The 27,554-nt window shown below is 44.4% G+C and overlaps 1 protein-coding gene across 6 annotated transcripts in view; it reads left to right on the plus strand.

Annotated features, from left to right (window-relative positions):
* The window catches only part of cdc42se2 (CDC42 small effector 2), a 267,311-nt gene that overhangs the window by 161,038 nt on the left and 78,719 nt on the right, over nucleotides 1–27,554 (plus strand). For 4 of the 6 annotated variants that reach the window (XM_085984522.1, XM_085984520.1, XM_085984508.1 and 1 more), the window contains one exon: nucleotides 9,624–9,926. In XM_085984522.1, coding sequence (XP_085840648.1) covers nucleotides 9,873–9,926 — 54 coding nt within the window. In that variant the 5' untranslated portion in view covers nucleotides 9,624–9,872. Of the gene's footprint in view, nucleotides 1–9,091; nucleotides 9,257–9,623; nucleotides 9,927–27,554 lie in introns of those variants that run through there. The other 2 variants (XM_085984499.1, XM_085984514.1) reach the window with 2 other exon arrangements.

Genomic DNA, 27,554 nt, shown 5'->3' on the forward strand with positions numbered 1-27,554 from the left:
TCGTTCCTGTGACGCTAAGATCTGATCAACGTGGCGTCTCACAATGTTCTCCCCGACATCCACTGTGTACATTAATGGCCCCTGCCGTGTGCATATCGTTCCGGGTTGCCATTTCTCTGTTCGGTAGTCACGGGCCAAGACTGGTTGTCCTACATTGAAGCTCCTTGTCGGCTTCTCATTGATGTGCTGGAATTGTTTATCCTCAACATTTCTTCGCACATTTGGTCTAAGCAAGTCCAGACGAGATCGCAACCTTCGGGTAAAGAACATCATGGCCGGGGTCTGGTTGGTAACTGCATGTGTCGCGTTTCGGTAGGCTAATAAGAAATTGTCCACCTTATGCTGTAGTGGAATTTCATCGTCGCACATGGCCTTTATCGCCTTCTTAAAGGTTTGTACGAACCTCTCAGCCAATCCATTTGTGGCTGGATGATACGGGGCGGATGTGTAATGCCGTACCCCATTCCTTCTCATAAATTTTCAAAACTCTTCGGACACAAACTGTGGTCCATTATCAGAGCAAATCTGCTCTGGCAAGCCGTTTCTGGCAAATATGGTCCGTAGGACTGCAATCGTTTTCTCTGTAGTGGTTGAGGACATTTTTATCACCTCAGGCCACTTCGAATGAGCATCCACTGCTATTAAGAACATTGAGTCCATGAATGGACCAGCAAAATCAATATGCACCCGTTGCCATGGAGAGGAGGGCCACTCCCATGGGTGTAGAGGGGCATGAAGTGGTGCATTTTGGACCTTCTGGCATCCTGAGCAGCTCTTGGTTAGGTCTTTGATTTGTTGATCGATTCCCAGCCACCACACATAAGCCCTAGCAAGGCTTTTCATTTTCACTCCCCCCAGATGACCTTCATGTAGCTCCTTTAGCACTCTCTCCCTTAACTTGGGTGGAATCACCACTCTGGATCCACACATCACTGTCCCCTGGCATACTGACAGCTGTTCTCTTCTGGATGAGAATGCTGGCAACAGTGAGTCACCATGTGTTGGCCATCCCCTCACCGTCAAATCATATACCCGAGACAGCGTCGGATCATTGCGGGTCTCCTTCTCTATATCCGCGTTCGTTACTGGCAATCGTTCAATTATTGGCGAATAAAATATCTCGATAGGGTCACTGCTGGTGCTTCCTCCACAGTAGGCAGTGGCAGGCGCGATAGCCCATCAGCGTTTCCATGCTGTTTCGTGCCTTTATATTCTATTTCATATTGATTCACCCCTAGAAACAGGGACCATCTTTGCAACCGTTGTGCCGTCATCACTGGAACGCCCTTCTTAGGATTAAACATGGAGACAAGTGGTTGGTGGTCAGTCAGCAAGGTGAACTTCTGCCCTTGCAGATAGTGGTTGAATTTTTTTACTCCCCATACTAGGCTGAGGGCCTCCCTGTCAATCTGGGCGTAGTTGCGCTCGGCTGAGGTTAGTGACCGACACGCAAAGGCTACTGGCCTCTCCAACCCGTCTGGGAATTTGTGCAACAGCACCACTCCAATACCATAGGGTGATGCATCACATGCCAAACGTATTGGTAGTGCTGGGTTGAAATGGGCCAACACCTCTTTTGATGTGATCAATTCTTTACACTTCTGGAAAGGTCGTCTACGTTCGTCATTCCACTTCCATGGTACCCCTGTTTGCAGTAGGGTGTTCAGTGGGTGTAATACCGTGGACAAATTTGGTAAGAACTTATGGTAGTAGTTTACCAGCCCGAGGAACGACCTCAGTTGTGACACATTTTCCGGTGCTGGAGCCTTGACGACTGCCTCAATCTTTTCAGGGGACTTATGTAACCCCTCCTCATCGATGACGTGGCCACAATACGAGATCTGCTTCTGGAAAAACTCGCATTTGTGGCGATTAGCTCGTAGCCCATATTCCTTTAATCTGGTGAGCACCTTCCCCAAGTTGGCGAGGTGATCACTGTCATTTTCGCCCGTGACCAGGATGTCGTCCAAATAACACTGGGTCCCTGGAATCCCTTGCAGGACTTGATCCATCGCCCTTTGCCAAATAGCCAGAGCCGATGCTACCCTGAACACCAGCCGGTTGTATTGATAAAGACCTTTATGAGTGTTAATCGTAAGGTATTGTTTCGAGGCTTCTTCTACCTCCATTTGCAAGTACGCCTGGGCTAGATCAATTTTGGTGAAGCGTTTACCTCCAGATAGCGAGGCGAAAATATCCTCAATTCGTGGAAGCGGATATTGTACCGTGTGAAGGACTGGGTTCACTGTCACCTTAAAATCCCCACAGATGCGGACCTTCTTTGGTTCCTCAGGCGTATTACTCAACGACCTCTTCATTACAGGAACGATGGGTGTAGCCCACTCGCTCCAGTCTACTTTGGACAGTACTCCTGAACGTTCCAACCCTTCCAGCTCTGCTTCGACAGCTGGTCTGATCGCATAAGGCACTGGTCTGGCCTTAAGAAACTTTGGGCTTGCATTTTCCTCTATTTTAATCGTTGCTGTTATGCCTTTTAGTGTTCCGAGTCCCTCCTGGAACACTTCTTTTGCGTCAGTTAGCATTTTTGACAGTCGTCCAGGTGTGACGTCGTCATCCTTTTTGGCCTCAACCTTCAGTGCCTGTATGGAATGCCAATCTAATTGTATCTTCCGGATCCATTCACGTCCTAGCAGTGGTGGTCCTCCATCTGGCAATACATATATATCCATTTTAGGTATTTCCTGGCCTTTATATATCACTTTCACCCTTATTTTTCCTTTGGGATAGACTTTTTGCCCCTTGTACGTCTTCAAGACAATCTCAGTAGCTTTCAAGGGTATATGTGAAAATAGCCGCTTGTAGTCCCTTTGATTTATGACTGTTAGGGCTGATCCGGTGTCCAATTCCATTTTCACTTGGACTCCGTCTATCTTGAGTGTAACCCAGATAGTCTGGTGATCCTCCATTTTGGTTACCTTATGTAGTTTCAGACAACCCAGCTCCTTGCTTCCGGAGTCTGTGTCACTTTTCTGTTCGTCTGAACTAATGTCCATCACCTTGTGTACCTTTTTGTACTTCTCCTGTGGAGATTTCTTGCTGTTGTTTTTCTTCCCAGACCTGCAGACTCTTGCTATGTGTCCTGCTTTTCCACACTGTCTGCACACTTGGTCCTTGAACCAACAATCCTTCTGGTCGTGTGTTGTTCTGCCGCAGCGATAGCACTTCCCTGTTCCATAGGACATTTCATTGGTGCCATATTCTTGTGGTCTCCGTTGTATCTCTGCAGCGCCCCTTGCAGCTGCTTCGTGTGATACTGCCATACTGAAAGCCTTGTCCAGCGTAAGATCCTTTTCTGATAGAAGCCGTTTCTGGGTTCCTTCACTTTGCAGCCCACACACAAACTTGTCCCTTAACGTATCTGCTAGTCCCGCTCCAAACTGGCAGTGTTTCGATAGCTTGCGCAGTTCCGTTAGGTACTCAGCATTGCTTTCGTCTTTGTGTTGGTTCCTTTTATGGAACTTAAATCATTCTGCTATCAGCAGCGGTGTGGGGTTTAAGTGGTCCTGTAGGATTTCTACTATGCTTTCGAAATTCTTGTTCACAGGCTTCTCTGGGGTCATTAGGTTTCGCAGTAACCCATAAGTTTTTGCACCCATGGAATTTAACAAAACCAGTGCTTTCCTAGCATCTGGCACTTCATTCGCCCTGCAGTACACCTCAATACGTTCCACATATGTCACCCAATCTTCGACTTCATTGTCGAAAGTAGAGATACTGCCACTCTTCTGCATCCCTGGGTGTGATTTAACTGTCAAAAATGGCGTCGCCCGCGCTTCCCCTTCTTCTCCGCTGGCACAAAATGGCGTCTCCCGCCCTTTCCTTCCTTCCCGCGCTCGCCCTTCTTCTCCGCTGCGGCTTCTAAAAATGGCATCTCCTGCACTCTTCCTTCTTCTCCGCGGCTCAATGGCGTCTCCCGCGCTCTCCCTTCGTCTCCCCGCGGACACTGTTCAGCCCTTGAGCCCTGGCTGTGCTCTGCGCGTTCTCTCTTTTGTGCGCCTTTCCCGTTTCCGCCGCTCGGTCCTGAACCCGGCTGTTGCTTTACCCTCTCTCCATTTTGTTTTTCCTCGGCGCCGCTCGGTTTTCAACCCCTGTCTGCGCCCTGTGCGCTTCACCCTCTGTCTTACCCCGTCGATGCTGCTTGGCTTTCTCTCCGCCGTCGGTCGGCTCCAGCCGCCGCTGTCTGGGAAGGGTCTGCGCTGTACCTGTCGTCAGTCTATTGCTGATCGTCGTGGCTGGGGAACCAAGCCCGGCTCTCCACAGCCTCCCCGGCGATGTTCACTCTCTGCCGGACGACTGGGCGGTTGCTCGTGGTCGACACCCGTGTTTCTGGCCTCGACTTTCTTCAACCGCCCTCCCGGAGCGAATCCTCGAAGGGAAATGCAGAGTTGCAGGTAGATTCGAATTGACACTCGTCGCCACTGTTAGAGCCGTGATTCTGAGAGTATGATGTTTTTCAATAACCACACGGATGCTGTAACTTAACAATCAACAGGTATTTACTGGAGTAAGGTAGTCTCAAGACTGGGGTACAGAGGCATGCTCAAGGCTTATATACAGGTGTGGTCACTGCCGGTACTACAGTATACAGGAGCTGTAAAAGTAGTTCTCTCTTAAAGGTACATACACTACATATTTCTGTCTCCACGGATGTTGCCTGGCCTGCTGAGTTTTTCCAGCACTTTCTGTTGTTATTTCGGATTTCCAGCATCGGCAGTATTTTGCTATCATAATAAGTCCAGAGGTTGGTTTTGAAATGTCTGCCTCGTTATATTTTGTCACCCTATTTTGCTAAACATACATGCAGTGAAGTCCATTTAAGGGAATCAATTTGGTTATAGGAATCTTATCTAATAAAATAAGATAACCTCATACTGAGACTGCAGATCATGACACTGGCCTCATAACGATGTCACATCAGCTGGCCTCCCTGAGTTGTAACTTAGGTTCAACGGGCTCCACTGTATTGTCATGGCCTTACTTAGATAAAGATAAGTCAATAGCTTAGAATGACCATGGCTTTAACCTGTTAATTATTCTTCACTTTAACCTATTTCTAACCAAGGAGCATCAATTTACTTTTCATTCATTTTTCAAGCAGAAGAGGAGGAGTGGAGGGGACTGTTTTTTGTCTTGCGGGGACATTGGGTGGGTGGGGCGACTGCTCCACCCGCCCAATGTCACTGGCGGGAGGCCCAATCCATGTTTGCGGTCTGGGTTCATTATGGCGAGCTTTCAGCACTAAATAAGCCCTGACAGGCTGATAGCTGATCGGGGCTGGAGGATGGGAAATCCGGTGGTTCCTCCACGGAGTTGAGCGACGGTATATTGCTAAGAGGCAATCCAGGAGGGCACGGAGAAACTAGCATCAGATGGCACGATTTTTGTGGGGCTAGGAGTGCAGTGATTCTGGAGCAACCTCCAGCCGTCTCGTTAAGCACCGCTGGTTAGGCTGTTACACGCTCAGTTCCACTGCGCAGCACACGCTTTGCTTTAATGGAAGACAAAATTGCATTGGGGTCCTAATCGCACCTAAGCACCCTGATTTAAATATATTAAAGTCTCCCACCTGTTTTGGGTGAGAGCACTAGCTGTCTAAATCAAGGCCTGATCGAAAATTGCATCAGGCAGGCCTTGGGTGGCAAGTGGGCGGTATGTTTTTTTCAGATTTTCATCTCACTACAACCCTGTTCACGCTGAAAAACAGGGTGTGAGTGAGACAAAAAAATGGCCCCCAATGTTTCTAGAAGGAAAGGCAGATAAAGGCAACAGAGTGGGCACATAGGATTAGGACTACTGTTTCTCCCTAAGGTGCGTGGCTGTGCATCAATCGGGAAGTCCCACGCAGGCCGCTCACCAGCTGCCGCCGTTGGAAGACACTGCGCATGTGCGACCACGCAGCAAATTTAAAGGGACCACGTCCTTAGATCGCAAATTAGAGGGAACATTGATTAGGACTACTGCACATATGGAGGAGAAACACCAACACGGATTGGTTGGACTGAAATACCCATTTCTGTTTTGTAATTTCTATGTATAGTTAAACTGAACTTTGAAACTCTGGATTGGGGCAGAAATCCTGGCGCACTCCCGCCACAACTCTGGCAGAAGAGCCGAAAAACAGGCCTGCACAACAACAACAACTTATATTTATATAGCACCGTTAACGTAATAAAATGTCCCAATGCATCAAAAAAAAAAATTGATACCGAGCCATGTAAGATGTTAGGGCAGATGGTCAAAGTGGTAGGTTTTAAGGAGCGTCTTAAAGGAGGAAAGAGAAATGGAGAGGCAGAGAGATTTAGGGAGGGAATTCCAGAGCTTAGGACCTAGGCAGCTGAAGGCACGGCCGCCAGTGGTGGAGCATTTAAAATCGGGGATGTTCAAAAGGCCACAAAAGGCAGAGCGCAGAGGTTTAGGAGGATTATAGGGCAAATTTAGGGTTCGGGCATGGAGAAAACAAAGAGGAAGTAAGGTTTGGTGGGCTAGGGGAAGGGAGGGAATTGAAAGCAGAAGCAGTTGAAAGGATGTTGTCGATCTTTTTAACAAAGAAGTCCATGAGCTCCTCACATTTATTGTTGGAGGTGAGGGAGGAGGAGGCAGGGGAGGCTGGTTTGAGAAGACAGTTAGTGATGGAGAAGAGAAGCCTGGTGTTATTGTTACGTCTTGGATGATCTTAGAATAGTGGGCAGTTTTAGTGATGGAGAGCAGGTGCACAGCCATGTATCTGTGGGGCTTTGGATGGAACAGAACTTCCATCTCTTCCTCACAAAGTCATTCGTGTCAGGACAGGTATTCCCAGGCCGGAAGTTTCCTCAGCTCCAGCCTCTGAGGCCTGACATTAAATGACAGAATCTCCCACTGACCTCGGCACCAGGGGGTCCTGGCGGGTGCCATCCCAGCACTATTCCTGGCATCGCCACCTGTGGCCTTTCGGAACTATTGTGTCTAGATTTATTGGGATAGATACCTCTACGTGTAATCCAATTTTCAGCATTTAATCGAGAAAGACCGACTTAAAAGACTAATCTTTGATTTAAAGTACTGGTAAAATATAGAAGCAGAGTTCAGGAGATTAAAATGTCCCAACACAAAATGATTCCCTTAATAGGACTGGACTGCATTTTCTTTAGCATGCACAACCCATCTGCTCCATTTAGTGCAATCTGCAATGCAAATGAGATGTATGTGGAACAAGAGTGATGGCCCCTGTCATAATATCATAAAGGGAATTATTATCTGGTCAAAAATGTCTAGTAGGACTTTTTTTTCTAGGGTTATTGACACTGGGTAGTGACTTAACCATTAACTATGAGATGCCATTGCGTCTTGCACCTCGTATCTGTGTTGTCATAAATTTCAAATCTCTCAAACTTTCCTGAAGTAGCCAACATTTTAATGTTTTGGTACTCACTATTCCTGTGCCAGGAACAGATTCTCCCTCAAACTGCGCCCCCATCTCCCCCAGGCCTTGCTCATGCACCAGCTGGAAAGCCAGTCACCATCCCCTCTTAAGGCAGATGAAGAGGCCTAGGTGCAGGATCCCTGTTTGTCCTCACTATCAGGGACAAGAAACCACGTGAAAGATGTGTCAAAAAAATCTATAATTGTCCTAAATCTGTTGAACTAGAATAAGTCATCTGGTTTTAGTATAACAAAAACTCTATTTATAGAATAAGATTTAAACATGAATAGGGAAAATTTGGGTTGCTTTGCGCCTCCCGTTAGCTGCGCAAAGCACCTAGCGCCTGGGCATGGCGCCGATAATGCCTCCCGTGAAATTCAGCTGGAGGTTAGCGGTGGCGGTAACCGGTAGCGCCCCGCAGCGCTGCACCCCTGCTGATGACGTCATTGCCACGTGCAGTGCCCCGGCCACAAACTTTGGTCGCGCCCGCTGACCTACCGCTGGACGATATGTCCGACAGGGCCAGTGTGGTGTATTTGCGGCTGCGGTGGCGCTAATTAAAGGTGCCTGCCAGCACCTGCTCCCTTTCCATTCCCTCATGCAGGGTGGCGGTCGCGATCGGTCAGCCTGGCACTCCTCGAGTGCCGGGCTGTTTTCCCGGCACCTCGCTCCCCGGTGGTCCAGCAGGGCCCCGGTGCGCGCTGTGGGGAGGGAGGCCTGTAATACGATAGCGCTACATGCCGCTGTTGCATGTAGCACCGCGATATTGAATGTTAGCGCTCCAGGAAGGAGGGGGAGCGCTTCCAGTAGCCCCACCTCCTGCTTGGGGCGCTACCACTCAATTTACAGAACGGGGGCGCTATCTTTTTTGGGGTGCTAGAAATAGCGCCCTGGCGAAGTTAGCGCCGCAAAGGGGGCGCAACCAAAATTTTCCCCTGAAATCTATTCTTTTTGTAAAACAAATAATTGTGTGTTGCTATAAATGTATTATAATGCTATGATATCTTAGTCTGGGTTAGAAAATGGAAAGGATATACAATACAGTGCATCTTAGAACAACAATCTTTTACTTGTATGGTTAACCATGATACTAGGGATCATTTGTTGCCCCTGATAAGAGCCTTTCTGCTGTTTAACAGCACAGCAGCCAACAGATGTGACCCACAAAGCCAGTGCCCTTTCCTCCAGTTAAGAATTTACTCCATTGAATAAGTGTGAAAATGTAAAAATGTTTCTGTAAATAGCTTCATATTTGTAATATTTCAAATATCATTTCAAAATTATTATAAAATATTTTCATCTACCTTTTGCGTTACACAGTACTTTTCTTTTAGATGTCTTATTGAAATGTGGGATAGTTTCACAGGGGGAGGGGTCATACTGTAATGAGCCTGTTTAATTATAATGTAGCTGGTCATCCAAGCGTGTGGGTTAATAAGAATGATTGCTTCAAATGTAACCACTGCAGCACTCATTAAGAGGAGAATTAGAGCAAAACATTGCCACTCCAGAATCACAGTAGGATTTCTCTCTTCGCGGCCTCTTGATTTGCTTTCTTTCGAGCTCTCGAGCTAATTTCCCTTTATGGTATGTAGAGTTGCACAATGCCTGCTATTCCCCGCCCACCTGCCGTGCGCCTCTCTCGTTGTAAGCTGCAGTGCAGTCACAGCCCTCTTCCCTCGAACACACTTGCTGCCAGACCCACACAGCGGTCTGTTCAGCCCAACAGCCTCTGTGGTTCGCACGCTTTAAAGGTGGCTGGTGTCAGTCATTACAAGGAAGCTTCATATTTCCTGACGCAACCAAGTGGGAAAAAGATTTCTCGAGGTTATGGTAAAAGAGTGTTTACTACACCCAAGTTCAGCCGTTTTCTTAGTCGCATCAACTTGCCTTTTTCTTTCTTCTGCTTTGATGTTTTGAAACCAGAAGCAGGATATGAGTGAAGCAGTGAAAGGGTGGAGGGGGGGTGGTGGTTCGGTGATCGGGCTTGAGATTCCAAAAAAAACCCAATTTAGATAAGCTGGCAAACACGCAGGAGAGATTTCTATCTGCTTTTTGCCATAGTTAGTGTGTTTCTGGTGTAACAGGCAGCTGTGCTGACAGCTAATGATGATACACGCCGGTAATACTCAACAGTCCATCGCTTCTTTTGTTCATCCTTATATTTGCCAACATCTCTTTTTTTTTAAATTTCCTGCAGGTCGTCATCCTTAGCCCTGGAGGTAAGGTGCGAACACTGCCTAAACCCTGAGTGAAGATTCCAATACGGACCGACCGGCCTGTTACCACAGGTGTACCATTGTGACCACAGCCGCTGGGATATACCCAGGAAGAACTTTGCTTTCTCAGTATTGCACACGCTAATCTGCCCGGTGAACTTTCCCACATTGGGATATAGAGTTTGGATTCTGTGCCACTGAGGGGACATTTAGGCGGTGGACTTTAAATCATGAGTGAATTCTGGTTGTGTTTCAATTGCTGTATTGCAGAACAGCCTCAACCGGTAAGTGCAATCTAATTCTGACAATGAAAAGTTTTTTTTTAAAAGCCTCCCAACTAATTTATGTCTTATTTTCAAACCACAGACGCTTCAAAGAAAGAGTCAAAATATTTTGGGTTTGCCAGTATTTCTGAGTAAATAGCAAAAATAGTCTTGTTTGGTGGGGAGGAGGGTTGGATCCCAACGGGATCAGTGTGCCATTCACAGCGTAGTTTCTAATTCTCTCGTTCAAGTGCTGTGGAACTTTCTTCCAGAGAGTGTCATCATCTGGAACTCTCCCTTTGTACTCCGGTTTAAACACAGCATTAACAGTCACTTGATTGCGCGTACATAAGACTATGGTAAATGTGTTGCTTTTTGGTGCCCAGAGCAATCTCCGCAAGGTCTTCAGTCATCCAACAATCAGCAGGCTCCATTTTTATGATACATTTGTGCTTGTTACACTTTCACTTAGTGCATCCTGCTGCACAGTAAAGTTCCCCTCCGCCATCTGGCATCACTTGTTTGTAGAATCATGCGTATTTATGGCACAGAAGGAGGCCATTCGGCCCATCATCTCAGTGCTGGAATGTTCCCCCTTACCCCCGCCTGACATCACTGTCTGCAGCAATATCCCTGCTCCCCTTATGTCACCACCCAGAGTAATGGTTCTACTTCCCCCCTGCCCCTCACCCCACCCCACCCCACCCTTGCCCAGCGTTGCCACTGCCCTCACCTGCCATCGCTATCTGCAGTGACGTCCCATTCACCTGGCCTCACTATAGTGATATTCTTCCTTCCCATCAGAACCAACATCGCTATCTGCAGTAACTACTATGCCAGTAGTTTTACTTTGACATTTGGAACCGATTCAGTGATGGGAAATCTTGCTCAACTGCATGTGCTATAATTCAGAACTGCCCTTAACCTCCAGCAGACTGTAGTATCCCAAGCTGTTAACCTTTTTCTTAATTCCGTTAATAAAGTGGGGGCGAGTCTAGTAGCCCCCTGTACTTCAGTCCTTCATTCTCAAGATGAACGCATGGGCTGCTCATCAGATTCGTAAAACCAGACAAGTGGTTGTGCAGGCTGGTCTCTCCAAGCCTGTCTCCAGATACATTGAGCCAGAAATGCCATCAATGATGGCCATGGAGACACCATAGACTTGACGTCTGACTCACTCACTCACACATGTCTCAGTGGCCAGAGTCGCAAACAGTAATAGAGGGGGAAAAGTAAAACAATTATAGTAATACTGTGAATCACAGCAGCAAAGCATCTGAAAATATGGCTTCACACCAAGGAGCACTTGCTAAATTTCCAGCTGTCGGGGGGATATAATATCCGGGATTGCACACTGCTACTTGTTAACACAATGCATAGATTAGTTTTATGGGAATATAGATTACACAGCAAGAAATCTGTCCAGCTCCTTACTAAAAATATCCTCTTAAACATTGTTTTCACAAGACTGCACTGAGAGACTTACAAGAAAAAAGATTTTTTTTTTTAATGCATTCCTTAATTAAGTGCTCATTTTTGAGTTACGGCAAATCTGGCTGAATAAATTTAGTCAGCTGTCTGTCACGCATCGTCTCCGATGTGACCTCTTGTGAACTGCGCTACTACAGTGCTCCCTCAGTCTGGTTACTGTGCTGGAGATAGCCCCTTGTGCCTGCTCATTTATCATAGAAAGTATTAGACCAAGAGAAGCAAAAATTCAGGTTTAAACTTCAGCAAGATCTAGCTTTAAACCAGTCCCCAAAAAAGGAAGAATTTCTCCCACATTATTTATAATTTGCTGTGCTGTGAGCTGAGTGCAAGTACCTAGAGGCACTTCCTGAACGTATAGATCACATCACACTGATGTTCGACGTCTCAGAAACTGCCTGCTTGACACAAAAACGTGTGTCCGCTGCTGTGTCTCATGTTGAAACTGGAAGAGAGATGTGGGTTTAGTTTATGTTGATTCGAGACTTGACTGGTGGGTCCCTATATTTTTTTTTTGCATTCACATCTGGTCCTGTGCCATCTGACACAGGTTCCAGTTTTGTTCCATGCAGCTCCCAATTATTGATCGGAGAGGCTGGAGGGAAAATTGGAAGAGGGAGTCACTTCTGGGTATTTCCTGGTGGCTCGATACAAGGACGATGGTAGTGGCCTTGCCTCAGCTGCAGCCATCAGGCAAAAAGGACAAAGGCGGCCTACTTCGTTTTAATCATGCTTGGTTCCTCAGATTTTCTCTTTACAGTATATCAAATCATGCTAATGAGAGGATTAAATGTCACCAACATCAAACTTGTGTTCCACAACCCTTTGCCTGTTTGAGGTCCTCTCTGCAATATTGGGTTACCCTGAAAGCGATGCCGGCACTGGGCCGGCTGCATTCAAGGAAACCAGGTCTACACGTGGCCTAGCCAGTGGCCATTTAAAGCGATACACTCTCCTCAACTTTATGGACTTGAAAACATAATCTAGGCTGACACTTCATTGTAATACTGAGGGAGCACTGCATTGTTGGAGGTGCCATCTTTTAGATGAGATGATAAACCAAAGCCTTGTTTGGATGTAAAAGATGCATGGCACTGTTGGAAGGAGAGCAGGGTGTTATCTCGGTGTCCTTGACAACATTTATTCCTCAATCAACACCACCAAAAATATATTGGCCTACAAGTTCAGTGGTGGCGCATCTGTTTTTCAAGCGCTAAACGGGCACCTTAGTTTCCAATGTATGCTCATTACAAGCTGGAAGTACACTGTTCGCCATATTGGTACAGACAAAAATATAGGCCCTTTGCCTGTTTGAGGTCCTCTCTGCAATATTGGGCTACCCTGAACGCGATGCCGGCACTGGGCCGGCTGCATTCAAGAAAACTGGGTCTACATGTGGCCTAGCCAGTGGCCATTTAAAGGGACCACTGCAGGCCGCCACCAAGAAGGTAAGTTTGTTAAAAATACTTGCCTAAATGTGGAGCCGGGAGGAGCAGGATTTTCAACACTGGTTACTTGTTAAAGGGATCCAAACCTATGCTGGCATAAAGTTTGATGGCTCAAAATAGGAAGAACAAAATGTAATATTTCCAAGTTTGCTGACGACACGAAACTAGGTGGGATTGTGAGTTGTGAGGAGGATGCAAAGAGGCTTCAAGGCGATTTAGACAAGTTGAGTGAGTGGGCAAATACTTGGCAGATGCAGTATAACGTGGATAAATATGAAGTTATCCACTTCGGTAGGAAAAACAGAAAGGCAGAGTATTATTTAAATGGTGATAGATTGGGAAATGTTGATGTACAAAGAGACCTGGGTGTCCTTGTACATCAGTCACTGAAAGTAAACATGCAGGTGCAGCAAGCAGTTAGGAAGGCAAATGGTATGTTAGCCTTCATTGCAAGAGGATTTGAGTACAGGAGCAAGGATGTCTTACTACAGTTATACAGGGCCTTGGTGAGACCACACCTGGAGTACTGTGTGCAGTTTTGGTCTCCTTACCTAAGAAAATATATACTTGCCATAGAGGGAGTGCAGCGAAGGTTCACCAGACTGATTCCTGGGATGGCAGGACTGTCGTATGAGGAGAGACTGGGTCGACTAGGCCTGCATTCACTAGAGTTTCGAAGAATGAGAGGGGATCTCATTGAAACGTATAAAATTCTGACAGGGCTAGAAGACTGGATGCAGGGAGGATGTTTCCCCTGGCTGGGGGGGTCTAGAACGAGGGGTCACAGTCGCAGGATACGGGGTAGGACATTTAGGACTGAGATGAGGAGAAATTTCTTCACTCAGAGGGTGGTGAAACTGTGGAATTCTCTACCACAGAAGGCTGTGGAGGCCAAGTCACTGAATATATTTAAGAAGGAGATAGATAGATTTCTAGACACAAAAGACATCAAAGGGTATGGGGAGAGAGCGGGAATATAGTATTGAGATAGAGGATCAGCCATGATCATATTGAATGGCGGAGCAGGCTCGAAGGGCCGAATGGCCTACTCCTGCTACTATTTTTCTATGTTTCTAAAATATACAATCCACTATTTTTTGAATCCATGTATAAATATACAAACACATAAGCAGGATATTTAATAGGCATAATCAGTGGCTTTCTTTTGTTTCCATGGAATTGGAGATTTTTAACATAAAATGTAGACTTCTTGTTTCTTGAAATCTTATTTTAAACATTTCCAATTAAAATTTAGACTTGCTGTTGAAACACTGGATCAGATTATAATCCCTAGCATTTAAAACAACCAACCCATGCAAGTAATCCCTTGAGATAGGCCCTGAGCAACCAGGATCTTGCCACATGGGAAATCACAGGCAGGTAACCACATCCTAGCATTCTGGGATATAGCACCTTAGTATACTAAGTTTTAAGAACATAAGAAATAGGAGCAGGAGTAGGCCAATCGGCCCCTCGAGCCTGCTCCACCATTCAATAAGATCATGGCTGATCTGATCCTAACCTCAAATCTTCTATCACTCTGCATCCACCCGAACCCATGTGATCTCCCGGGAGAGGCGAAAAACCAGATGAAGACCCAATGGCCAATTTGGGAGAAAAAAATCTGGGAAATTCCTCTCCGACCCATCTAGGCGATCGAAATTCTACCAGGAGATCACTGTCCCTACATTTTCTACAGTACTTACCTTCTGTAAAGGCGATCTCCACCCCAGCCAGGAACAGGAATAAAACCATCTCCTGAAATCTAACACAGAATTAGAACACAGTAGGAGCAGAACCAGGCTACACGGCCCTTGGGCCCACTCCACTACCCACAGGGCCATGACCATTCCGAACCTCGACTCATGTCCAATTTCCTGCCCGCTCCCCGTAACCCTTAATTCCCTTTACTTCTAGGAAACTATCTATTTCTGTTTTAAATTTATTTAATGATGTAGCTTCCACAGCCATCTGGGGCAGCAAATTCCACAAACCCACCACCCTCTGAGTGAAGAAGTTTCTCCTCATCTCAGTTTTGAAAGAGCAGCCCCTTATTTTAAGATTATGCCCCCTAGTTCTAGTTTCACCCTTCATTGGGAACATCCTCACCGCAGCCACCCGATCAAGCCCCTTCACAATCTTATATGTTTCAATAAGATCGCCTCTCATTCTTCTGAACTCCAATGAGTAGAGTCCCAATCTACTCAACCTCTCCTCATATGACCACCCCCTCATCCCCGGGATTAACCGAGTGAACCTTCTTTGTACTGACTCGAGAGCAAGTATGTCTTTTCTTAAGTATGGACACCAAAACTGTATGCAGTATTCCAGGTGCGGTCTCACCAATACCTTGTACAACTGCAGCAATACCTCCCTGTTTTTATATTCCATCCCCCTAGCAATAAAAGCCAACATTCCATTGGCCTTCTTGATTACTTGCTGCACCTGCATACTAACTTTTTGAGTTTCGTGCACCAGGACCCCCAGATCCCTTTGTACTACAGTACTTTCCAGTTTCTTGCCATTAAGATAATAACTTGCTCTATGATTTTTCCTGCCAAAGTGCATAACCTCACACTTTCCAGTATTGTATTCCATCTGCCAAATCTCTGCCCACTTACTTAGCCTGTCTATGTCCCTTTGCAGGTTTTTTATGTCCTCCTCACTCACTACTTTCCATCCCATCTTTGTATCATCTGCAAACTTTGATATGTTACACTCGGTCCCCTCCTCCAAATCGTTAATATAGATTGTAAAGAGTTGGGGACCCAGCACTGACCCCTGCGGAACACCACTAGTTACTGGTTGCCAATCTGAGAACGAACCATTTATCCCAACTCTCTGCTTTCTGTTAGAGAGCCAATCCTCCACCCACGCCAGAATATTACCCCCAATCCCGTGATTTTTTATCTTGAGCAATAATCTTTTGTGTGGCACCTTGTCAAATGCCTTTTGGAAGTCTAAATACACTACGTCCACTGGTTCCCCTTTATCCACCCTGTATGTTACTTCCTCAAAAAACTCCAGCAAATTTGTCAAACATGACTTCCCCTTCATGAAACCATGCTGAGTTTGTCCTATTAAATTATGTTTATCCAAATGTCCCGTTACTGTCTCCTTAATAATGGACTCTAACATTTTACCAACCACAGATGTTAGGCTAACAGGTCTATAGTTTCCAGCCTTCTGCCTACTACCCTTTTTAAATAAGGGTGTTACATTAGCAGTTTTCCAATCTGCCGGGACCTTTGCTGAGTCCAGTGAGTTTTGGAAAATTTGGGGACCATTGATTGCACTTGTTTAAACAGAATCTCATTTGTACTACTTTTAGGAGCAAGGTATTAAAAAAATGGCAATTTTGTAAGTAATTTGTTTTATTTATCCTTTGTGAGATGTCTGGACATTTTGATGTATTAGTAGAAAATACTTAGATTCTAAATTGTTGCTGTTCTGAATACTGCTCATGACACTAGTTCTAGAATAACCATTAATGGACGGATAATGGCGGAAGGTGAGTGAATTATAAGCCAGTAATTGTCAAAGGGTTCAGATAATGTGCTTAACTATGAGAAGAAAGCTCAGTAGTTAATGTTGAATTGAACCTCTAAGATTGGATATCTTTGCTGTCATGTGAATTAGATAGTGAATTTTAAAATTTAAGGTATATTTTTCTAACCATTGCAACCCATTTGTTTCTTTTTGTGAATTGGGACGAAACATAGAGATTGTTGTGTGACTTTGGATTTTGATGTGTCAAATGATGTGAGAAGGCCCCAACAGTGTTATCAGGATTTTGGCTGCCATCAGTTTTTGTGCAATCTGGTTTATTTTATAGAGCACTTTTACATTGATAATTAACTATCGGTGGCAAGGGCATGGCCCCTGACAATATAAAGAAGGTGAACTCCTCGCCTCCAGTAGTGATCAAGGCCTGACTTTTCCTGGGCTCTCACCCTGATCAGCAGAGGCACGGAGAACAAGTTCTTCTTTCCCAGTGACCTTCCAATGGGCCTACAGTTACCAGCTAAAAAAACTAAAATGGTGCCTGGAGGTGGAGCAGAATGTACCCGGTTTTTGGAAGGTGCAGGCTTGATGGGATGAACTAGCTTTCCTAATTTCATGTTTTCTTATGTTCATTCATTAAGTCTTGGGTTTGTTTTCACATTTGATGCTGAGGTTTGTTTCTATATTCGGTGCTGAAGTTTGTTTTCATTTTTGGTGCTGAGGGTAACAGCTTGGTGCATTCTGTATCATTGCTGCGTAGTGACATTTACACTAAAGCGTTAACAATTGTGACCTAATCACTTAAAGTTTATGAAGAAAATTTTTTGATTGATTTTTGGAAAATAATCTGACCATTGTATATTTTCTGGCTGTAATGTAACCCTGGCAGAGGTTACAATGACATTGAAAACTGTGACACCTTCACTCTCCTCTGTTCTGGTGAATACCACTTACAAGAGCCTGTGTTATAAAAATATAAGCACCTAATTTTCTTGAGAAGACAGGAGGAGTACAAATTAGTTTTGGTCGAAAAGTGCAAAGCGGCCACCTGTTTTATTCAGTTCTAGTGAAGTCAATGAAACTGAATATCGGACGGGATGACCGATGTGTTACCGCCTGTTTTGCGTGACCACCCATGTCTAACTTCACCCCCTGGGTGTTACACAGCAAGACTTGCCTATAAACATGCCTGAACTCTGTGATTGATGTCTCGCTCAAGGCAGTTTTTACATTGGCACTTATTTAGTTCAGATCATAAGATAACAACATGGTGCATCAGCTATCCATGTTTGCATTACTAAAACCAGCTCCCTTATTCTGCAGGGACCAACTTGGGAGTGTGTAAATGGGCAGATTGCCATTCTCCAAGTGCCTTTGTATAACTTAAAACCAATTTATTTTCCTGATGGAAAACATTTTGCAAATAACCCATCAGCTGCAAAATTTTAGTGTTCACCTCATGGGTGATAATCTGTCAGAACAGATCGCTCACCCATTATGGAACCGACCTGATTTTCATTCTTTTGACAGTGTACCTCTAAAATGGTGGAAAACTATTTATATAAAAAAAGAGTGGATACCTGGGAGTGATTGCAGGGCAGTAATCTCACCTAGGGCTTCAGATAACCATTGTCTGATCCCTGAGGTGAAATTATAACTGCAAAATCCACCCCATGTATCAATTATTTTTAATAACCTATATCATGGAGTTGGTGGAGCCACTGTTCTGTTTTTGCAGCTGTTTCCATTTCCAGCTTGTTTTCCGTTTTCTCCCCTTCCCTCTTCCCTGGGGTACAGTTCCACAAGTTCTCTGATATTAGAATACTGTGCACAGTTCTGGTCTCCAAATTTACAAAGATGCTACCAGAACTGAGAGATAAACTATCAGGAAAAATTGAACCAGCTGGGGCTCTTTTCTCTGGAAAAGAGAAGGCTGAGGGGCGACCTAATAGAGGTCTTTAAAATTGTGAAGGGGTTTGATGGGGTAGGCGTAGAGAAGATCTTGCCACTTGTGGGGCTGTCCAAAACTACAGATCATAAATATAAGATAGTCACTAATAAATCCAATAAGGAATTCAGAAGAAACCTTTTTACCCAGAGACTGGTTAGAATGTGGAACTTGCTACCGCAAAGAGCAGATGAAGTGAATAGCACAGATGATGCCTTTAAGGGGAAGCATAAAAGTACACGAGAGAGAAAGGACTAGAAGTATATGCTGATAGGGGTTAGATGAAGTAGAGTGGGAGGAGGTTCGTGTGGAGCATAAACATCGGCACTGACCAGTTGGGCCGGATGGCCTGTTTCTGTGGTGTAAATTCTATATAATTCTATGTAATATATCAACCAAGTGTCCATTTTCATGTGTGAGCCTAGAAAGTATCAGGCTTGAAGGTCATCACAACGGAGCTTAATCCTGTTCTCGCCTAGTATCCAGCACTTTCCAGCAGCACTTGCTGGCAGCGTTCAGGAGCAGGAACCCTGGCTAATTCTTTTTTTGACTCCTTCTTAGCCCAGAGGCATTGAGACAAATTATAGCATCCAGTTGGTACCATGGTCGAGTTCACTTACCTTGGTACAGACTGGCAATTGAACATGGAGTCCACAGGTACATTTGCCGAATCAGCCATGGGGAGGTAACCCACATAGGTTTATCGAGTGCTTCCCAGAGTACAACATTGTCAGTAAATATCGAATTAGTTTAGCCTGAGAGATTGTTGCAAACAAATCCTGCATTAAGGCAAGCTGTGCCTTTTAAAACTAATTTTGCTGTGTATTATAAAATTGCACAGGCAGGAATGTGTGCATATCAGGGATTGATCATTTTCCTTGTATTCCAATTGTTTTCATTTTCCTGAATTGGGGGAAGTGCCAATAGATTTTGAATAGAGAAGAGTCATGTTGACTTGGTAAGGTGTTGTATCAAAATAGCAACATAGTTTCTGCTCCATAAAAATTGTGACATGCAGATGAATGGTTGATAATCTAGGCCACTGAATCCCTCTGGATATGTACAGAACATTTCCACTTGCAGCATCTCACCTATAAAACATCGCCTGTGCTGCTGCAACATGCCTCCACCACATTGCCCATAATGAGAGAGAAACTGAGCTAGAGCAATAATCTGCCAATCTATTGAGGGATGTGCCATGGGAAACCTAACTGGTCTAATGATTAGAAAGACCTAATGTGATACAGAAGCAAAAGTCTACATAAATACAGCTCAAAATAAGCAAGAAAAAATGAGGACGGTAAATGATTCAACAGCTTCCTCAATGGCCACCTGGCACTATATCACAACATACAGACCAGGCATCCCAGGTTCAAGTTCCTGTGCTGAGATAGCTGATCTCAGGCAGGGCAACACTAATAGTTCTACAACTGGCCTATCACCTTTGAGATAGAAACAAAATCAGTCAGGATTCCTGCACCTGATAAATACCACCATGGTGAAATAGCCACTTTCATTGACTAGGCTCACATATAAAGAACTAGCTGGGGAGTCCCGCGTTGCCAGGGCTTTTTTGGGCCTGAGCCTGGGACTGGATTTGGGCTGTCGGCAGTTGGAGAAGCCTAGGCCCGTTTTCGAGTGTTTTTTAACCTAAACATTTCTAGCTTTTAATACCTTCAAAGATGAAAGTTAAAGTACTTATAAAACATTTTTGGTAAATCTTATTTTTTTAAAAAAAGATACTGACCTGGATGAGCATATTTTTAGCTGCCCTAGCTGGTGTATAATGGCTGCCAGATCCCGGAGCTGAAAATGATTAGTCCCGCCCACACACACACCGATTGGTCAAGCATCAGGTGACTGAACTGTAGGATTGGTCAATCATCACGCCACAGGATTGGTCGACCTTGACGTCACTCAATGCTAATGAGTGGATAATGAGTGGAATTTTGAAGGTTTTTTGTATAATGCGCGAACAATTTTTGTGTGACGAAAAAGTAAATATGCTTATGACCGTTCCGGAATCGTAAGCTTTCTTTTGATGTAACGCACGTGTAGGTATGCTCTATAACTTGAGAGTGTATAGCCGGACAGACAGACAGACGGAAGGACAGACAGAAGTACCGCTTTATATATACTAGCTGGAGTGCCCGGCAGTGCCGAGGCTTTTTTGAGGGCATGTTGTTGTTGGAAGAGAGAGAGAGAACGACTGGGGGGAAGAGAGAGAGCGACTGGGGGGAAGAGAGAGAGCGACTGGGGGGAAGAGACAGGCACAATTTTTGTCCGACCGAAAAGTAAATACGCTTATGACCGTTCTGGAATCGTAAGCTTTCTTTTGATGTAACGCATGTGTAGGTACGCTCTATAACTTGAGAGTGTATAGCCGGACAGACAGACAGACAGAAGTACTGCTTTTATATATAGATAGATGGCCAGGTATCAGAAGGCTGCCAGCACTCTTTAGAAGAGATGGGGAGAAAATAGTATGGGGCAGTAGAGGGGCATTGGACTTGTTAATCCAGTATCATTTATCAAATGTGCTCGGATTATATTAAAGGATCCTTTAAAACTCCAGCTGCCTGGATTTTAACTTTCTGCTTCTTATTGCACACACATATAGGAAATAGATTTGGCTGTTCAGCAGATTTACACATATTGGGGGTAATAATCGTGTAAAATGAACAATAGTTTTACATCTCTCCCGATTTTCATTTTCAGTAGGAAAAAAAGCAGCTTATCATTCATATTTATTAATATTCATCATCAATGATAAAATAAGAAATGAAGACCCAGTTGGTTTCATTCAGAACATAGGAACAGGAGTAGGCTATTTAGCCCCTCGAGCCTATTGCACCATTCAGTGAGATCATGGTTGATCTGCAACTTAACTCCATATACCTGCCTTCGGCCCATATCTCTTAATACCTTTGGTTAACAAAATTCTATCAAACTCAGATTTAAAATTAACAATTGATCTCGCTATCAGTCTCCGATTAAAATTAACAATTGATCTAGCATCAATTGCCGTTTGCGGAAGATATTTCCAAACTTCTACCACCCTTTGTGTGTAGAAATGTTTCCCAATTTCACTCCTGAAAGGTCTGGCTCTAATTCTTAGACTATGCCCCCTAGTCCTAGAACCCCCAACCAGTGGAAATAGTTTCTCTCTAGCTATCCCACCTGTTCCCCTTAATATCTTGAAAACTTTGATCAAATCACCCCTTAACCTTCTAAATTCTAGGGACTACAACCCTAATTTGTGTAATCTCTCCTCGTAATTTAACCCTTGGAGTCTGGGTATCATTCTGGTAAATCTACGCTGCACTCCCTCCAAGGCCAATATATCCTTCCTAAGGTGTGGTGCCCAGAACTGCTCACAGTACTCCAGGTGTGGTCTAACCAGGGCTTTGTACAGCTGCAGCATAACTTCTACCTCCTTGTATTCTAGTCCTCTAGATATAAAGGCCAGCATTGCATTAGCCTTTTGGATTATTTTCTGTAACTGTTCATGACATTTTAATAATCTATAAACCTGGATCCCCAAGTGTCTTTGGACCTCCACTGTTTTTAGCTTTTCACCATTTAGAAAGTACCCTGTTCTATCCTTTTTAGGTCAAAACTGGATGACCTCACATTTGCCTACATTGACATCCATTCGCCACAGTTTTGTCCATTCACTAAATCTATTAATATCCCTTTGTAATTTTATGCTTTCATGCAGATGTCCACAGATGCACAAACGCTACACAGCCTGGCTTCAATTTATTTTTAAATGAATGGGGGTAATTTTGACTTTGTGCGATAGTGTAAAGCGGGTGATAGCGAGTCAACAGTCTGTTTTACACCTCTCCCGGTTTTATAGGGAGTGATGTAAAACGGGCTGCCGATTCGCTATCGTCCATTTTACACTATCACATAAAGTCAAAATTACCTCCAATATGTGGGTAAATCTACTGAACAGCCAAATCTATTTCCTGTACATGTGTACAGTAAGAGAAGGGAAGGGCCTCATAGAGATAGGTAAGGCTCTGAGTTACTATTTGGGCTAAAGCTGAGCATGTATAGATGAAGCAGTTGCTCATGTATGCACAGACCCCAAACCAAACTACGTGTACACTCGAGTGATTCACTCCAACATTTGCTCTTTTAATACATGTATAAATATTTTAATCACTTCTATTTTTTTTTTAAATAGGTTGGTATTGAGTAGGAAAGAGTAGGTAAACTGATGAGTTAATAAGCAGATGAGACCAGAGCAAAAGATTTAAATCTGTTGTAGTACATCAGAAAAGCAAATTATAGAAAATTCTAATGTATGTTCTCAGAAAAGAAAATGCAATTTTTTTTATACTAGGATATGTGGATCTGTACTATACCTGTATGTATTCGAAAGTTGTAAAAATATATATATTTTTTTATTTCTGTTTATCTTGGGAGTAAAGTTAATTTTGCACTGCTTATACGACCATTTGCAGAGTGGTTACTGTAGTGTAGGATGGTGGTTATGATGGGTGTATCATCTAAAATTCGTGTGGCTCATTAATGTGGTCTCTATACTTTTCTGGGTAATACAACACAAACTTCATGTGTTAATGCCTTGAAACGTGCAGCAAGGAGGAGGAGGGAGAGTAAATGTAGCACTACCTGGGTATGCCGCAAAAATGTATTCATGCAGTAAGCATATTTTCACAGCAACACCAAACAAACAGCATTCTGGCCTGTATGCTTCATTTGACGTCGTATTTGGTGAAAAGCATGAATAGGGCATCATTCAGTGGAACCTATATAATTAAATCACCAACTATAGTGTCAACCTGATTCAAATTGGAAGAAAAAAATAAACTGTGGATGAGAATCTAAAATAGATTGATCAGATTTTTAATTTTAATTATTTGCTCAGTGTTGTATTGGCCCAGAAATTCGGGTCAGGAGCTTTCCACGGGTGCAAGCCCCCGACCTGCACTTACCTAGTGCGCCGGCCGTTGAGCTGTGGGCCCCCGTGGAATTCCGATCCTGGGCCTGCTCCAACTGCCGGCGCGCAGTGCTTGCGTATCCCAGGGGCGCAGTTAGTTCGATGCGTCCCCTGGGATCATGTGGGCCATGGGGAGCCAATCGGAGCAGGGAATGCTTCATTCATAAGTTTGACAGGAAGTGCTGTCAAACTTATAAATACTACGAGCCCCAAAAATCACTAAATCTTCAAATAATTATTTTTTTTAAATCACATTTTTAAAATAAACTATAAATTACATGAAATAACTATTTTAAACAATAATTTACATTTTTGAAAAAAATAATTTTATTTTCTAACGGGGCTAAAAATAAACTTACCTTTCTTTAAAGTATTTAAAAATAATAAACCTGTGGAAAAAATGTTTTAATTTTAATTAATTCACCACTTCCTTGTAAAAAGCAGGCCGTGTGACTGCTTTTTAAATGTCTAACTTCTGGAGACTTACCCTCCTAGGAAAACCTGAAAAAAAAACCGTAAGTTCGATGCGCACACGCAGCCTCTACTGCGCACGTGTTCGACCTCTTAACCCCTGTTTTCAGGGGAACGGAAGTGCCGGTTTCCCGTGCATGCAGGAAACCAGCACTTCCATTGGGCTTATGGGTGAGTACCCCGTGCGTACTCACCCGTGGAGACCCGAAGTTCTGGGATTATCTTCACAATGTGGCATGAAACCTCACAGAACAGCGTGAAAATATAAGTCAGATTGTCCCAGAACATCTAGTGATCACTGAGAAATCCAGAAAACCAGTTGGACCCTTGAATATGTTGGGAATTCCCAGTCAACTCACAACTGCTTTAGCTTTCAAACCTGTATGCTATATATGATGCGTAACTTTTGTTAATGTGATTTCCTGTGCTTAAATATAATTTAAAACACACGTTTATTCAAAGGATTTTCAAAATCCAAAGTATTTGTAGAATAAATGTGCAAAAACAAAATGCCATTTAAAAAATATCTATTATGTTTTAAAAATTTACACAGATTTGTTGAAATAGTTTCAATAGCCTGGAAGGGAAATTTTAAACGTGAGAGCCCTAAAAGTAACAGTGGGACTGCAGGTGCCTTCCTGTACTAACTCCTGCTGCAGTTAAGGGCACCTCGATTGCATGGAGCAGTGAATGCCCAGGCCACTGCAAGTGCATCTCAGGCACCTGCCTATCCCATGCAGTTGGAAACCCTGCCACTTGAATGCCATTGGGTGGAGGTGCCCCTGACCCTCCCCTACCCCCAGAGACCCCATGCATTACATCTCTCCCATAGTCCCCTGTATAGAGGGGTTAATCGATTTTTTAAAAAATTAAGAAAAGAATCTCGCCATCTTCAGAGGTCCAGACCCTTTCCCTTCCATAAATCCCCTATCCCCAGACGTGGTCCACTTCCGCCCATCTGGAGGGCAGTTTGCTTTATCTCACTGGCGTACCAACCTCCAGTTTTATCCCAGGTCCCTTATAGGCCAGGGAAGTTGGATATCCCAGAGTAGGAAGTCCTCACTCCTTCCCTGTAAGCTGCAGGCAGAGAGCCCACCCCTTACAAGGCCGAACAGGAATTCTCAACTATGGTTGTGATCTGGTGTATCCAGGTCCTGGTCTTTTTACAAGCCGTTATGGTGGAAGTGCAGTGGAATGGCTGAAGGAATTCGGCCACTGTATTTCTCTTATGTTTGCTGTAAGCAATAGCTTCTCGTACTATAATTTCATTTGGACATTATAAACATCAGGGTAGATCATGACTTGTATGATAGTGTAAAATGGGTGATAGTGAGTCGGCAGGCCTTGTTATATCCCTTCCAATGTTTATTTCCATTGACTTTGATGGTGTAGTCGCAGCAGGCTGACATTCTTTCCTCTGTCTACATTGAAAACCCATGTACACCAAAATACACAAATACAGTTTGACTGAAAATTGGATCTTGAACAGTAAAGTAAGAAAAAGACCAGACATTTTTCAGTTATATGATGCTACAGACTTACGTTGAAAATTAATCGGATAAGAATGATGACTAATGAAAGGGTTCTGAAACCAGCTCAATGAAAATGTGATGAACCATATTCGGGTGTTACAGGAAAGATTGTTACTGTCTAGAAAAGTTGAAGCTAATGGATCAAGAGGCAGATAAAGAACAGGGCTATGTGAGGGGTGGGTGAAACATCAGGGGGGCTGGTTTAATCCACCTGTATAGAGATTGGAAAGTGAGGCGTGCACTGATCAACAAATTCTAGAGCAGAGAGGAACATAAAGACAGAGAAGTAGTTTGATCTGGAATAGCTGCATTATTAAGAGTAACAGATGTGAATTGGAAAAGCAAGAGGAGCCACTTGGGTGGAGCATTGCTTAATATAATGTTGCTTCTCTTGATCCAAGCAGACAAGCTATGTACCTTGAGGGTTGGGCTACAATCAGTTAAGTACTAGAGGCAAGTGCATATAAAATCCTTAGTGGTGTCCAGCACTGTGTTACGTTGCTACTGTAGATTTCTGTTGGTTTGAAAACAAAGTTTAAACTTGTGTCTGTCTATAGCTTTATGTGAACTGATAGTTTCTTTTATTCCAAAATGACCCATTTTTTTATCCGGTTTTCTGCTGCTTGACTGTAAAAGGAAGCATTGTGGTTGTGTGTATTGGCAGACATCCTGTTGTGCTTCTTAAATTTGCCGTCACTTCAAATTTGCATAATTTCCTGTACTGATATTAAAGCAATTCTAAGAGATTTGGTTACATTGGGATGTGCTTCAGTCTTCTCCTTACTGACTGCCTGCTGCATTCCTAAAGAATACAAGAATGCCCTAAGCAGAATTTCAAAATGCTAATAAACTAGAGCAGAGAACCCAGATTGACTCCTCCACTAGCCCATTATGTATCTAGCCCATGAGTACGATGAGACGTGATGGCCTTGAAATTGATCCGCACAGCACCCGTTTTTTGGGCATTACTCGGACTACTATGGCCCCAATATGGCGGGCAGGAAGCTTGCACATGTTTTTTGCCAGAAGTGCACCGCCTGCCATATTGGGTAAGGATAAAAAATATGCGTCCTTTACCCATGCCTGAAACAGGTGTTCGTCCCTTTGCATATGCAAATAAGGGTCCTAATGCTTGTTTGAGACCCCCCTCTCCAAGATTGAGTTTCCCTGAGGCAGCCAGTGACAACACTGGCTGCTCTCAGGAAAACTAAGCCTAGAGCTCACCCACTAGGCCTAACCAAGAAGGTAAATAACTTATCTGAATGTGAACTTATCTGAGTGCTCCTCTTGACCACACATTAAAGGAACCGGTCACCACTTTCCGGCCATAACACCCAATCTCTCACTGCCCAACCTAATCCTAGCTCTGATCCTCAACCTGAACCCTTGGGCCCACTTATCTATCTTGTATTCCTCCATTGTAATGAGGCCTAAAGCCCAATATCTGGGGAGTCTCTGGCCTCGCCATTCAGGTACATGGAATGTACCCTGCACCCCCCGCATGCCCAGAAATGGGCTCACTCGAATTTCTGGGCCGTTGGCTCGGATTATCCTCTTCAGGGCAGAGTGATAGCGAGGCAGGAATTCTGCCTGCCCCTCGATTCCATCCCAACCCTGGGTCGGGGCTTATTAACAATGATGGGATGCCTGCCACAAATAGGGAGCCACTATTGGCTCGGAGGGAAATGGCAGCAGTCCTGCAGCGATCAGAGGAGAGCTCCAACACAGTCCAAGTAAGTTGGGAAAGGGGAGAGGCGATCCTGAGGGAGGGGGGTCGGGCATCACGGGGGTCGATTTTTGTGGGGCCTGGAGGAGCATTAATGTCCCTCCTGACCACAAAAAATCAGTTACAAACCTGTTTAGAAACATTTTCTGAGCAGCCTGCCGCTGTCCCTTTATGGGCTGCTGATTAGGCCGATCAACACCACGTACCAATGAGTGGAACATGCGCGACGCACACTCCACCAATTGATGTCATAGGACCAAAGTTCCCTTTAAGCTGCGTGGCCGCACAGCGTTCTGCAGCTCCCAGGCAACCGGCTCACCAGCTTTTAAATAGGAAAAAGGTATTTTGATTGGACCCCACAGCCTCTTAAAGGGGCCACGCACCCAAAAAAAAATTAAAGGGAACATTGCATAGGACCGTGACTTGCACTGGTCAACGAGGCTCCTGCATGTTTTTCCCCCAAGCGACTCATTAGCCCATTTCAACGTCCCAACCTAAATGGTGGCAACTCAGATGTCTGGGGGAGCGGGGCGATAAGTGCTGTGCTGCTATTTTCAGCG

This window comes from Somniosus microcephalus, chromosome 1, assembly GCF_052327205.1.
Source record: "Somniosus microcephalus isolate GS21.2 chromosome 1, FLI_Smic_1.0, whole genome shotgun sequence".
Lineage (NCBI taxonomy): Eukaryota > Metazoa > Chordata > Chondrichthyes > Squaliformes > Somniosidae > Somniosus > Somniosus microcephalus.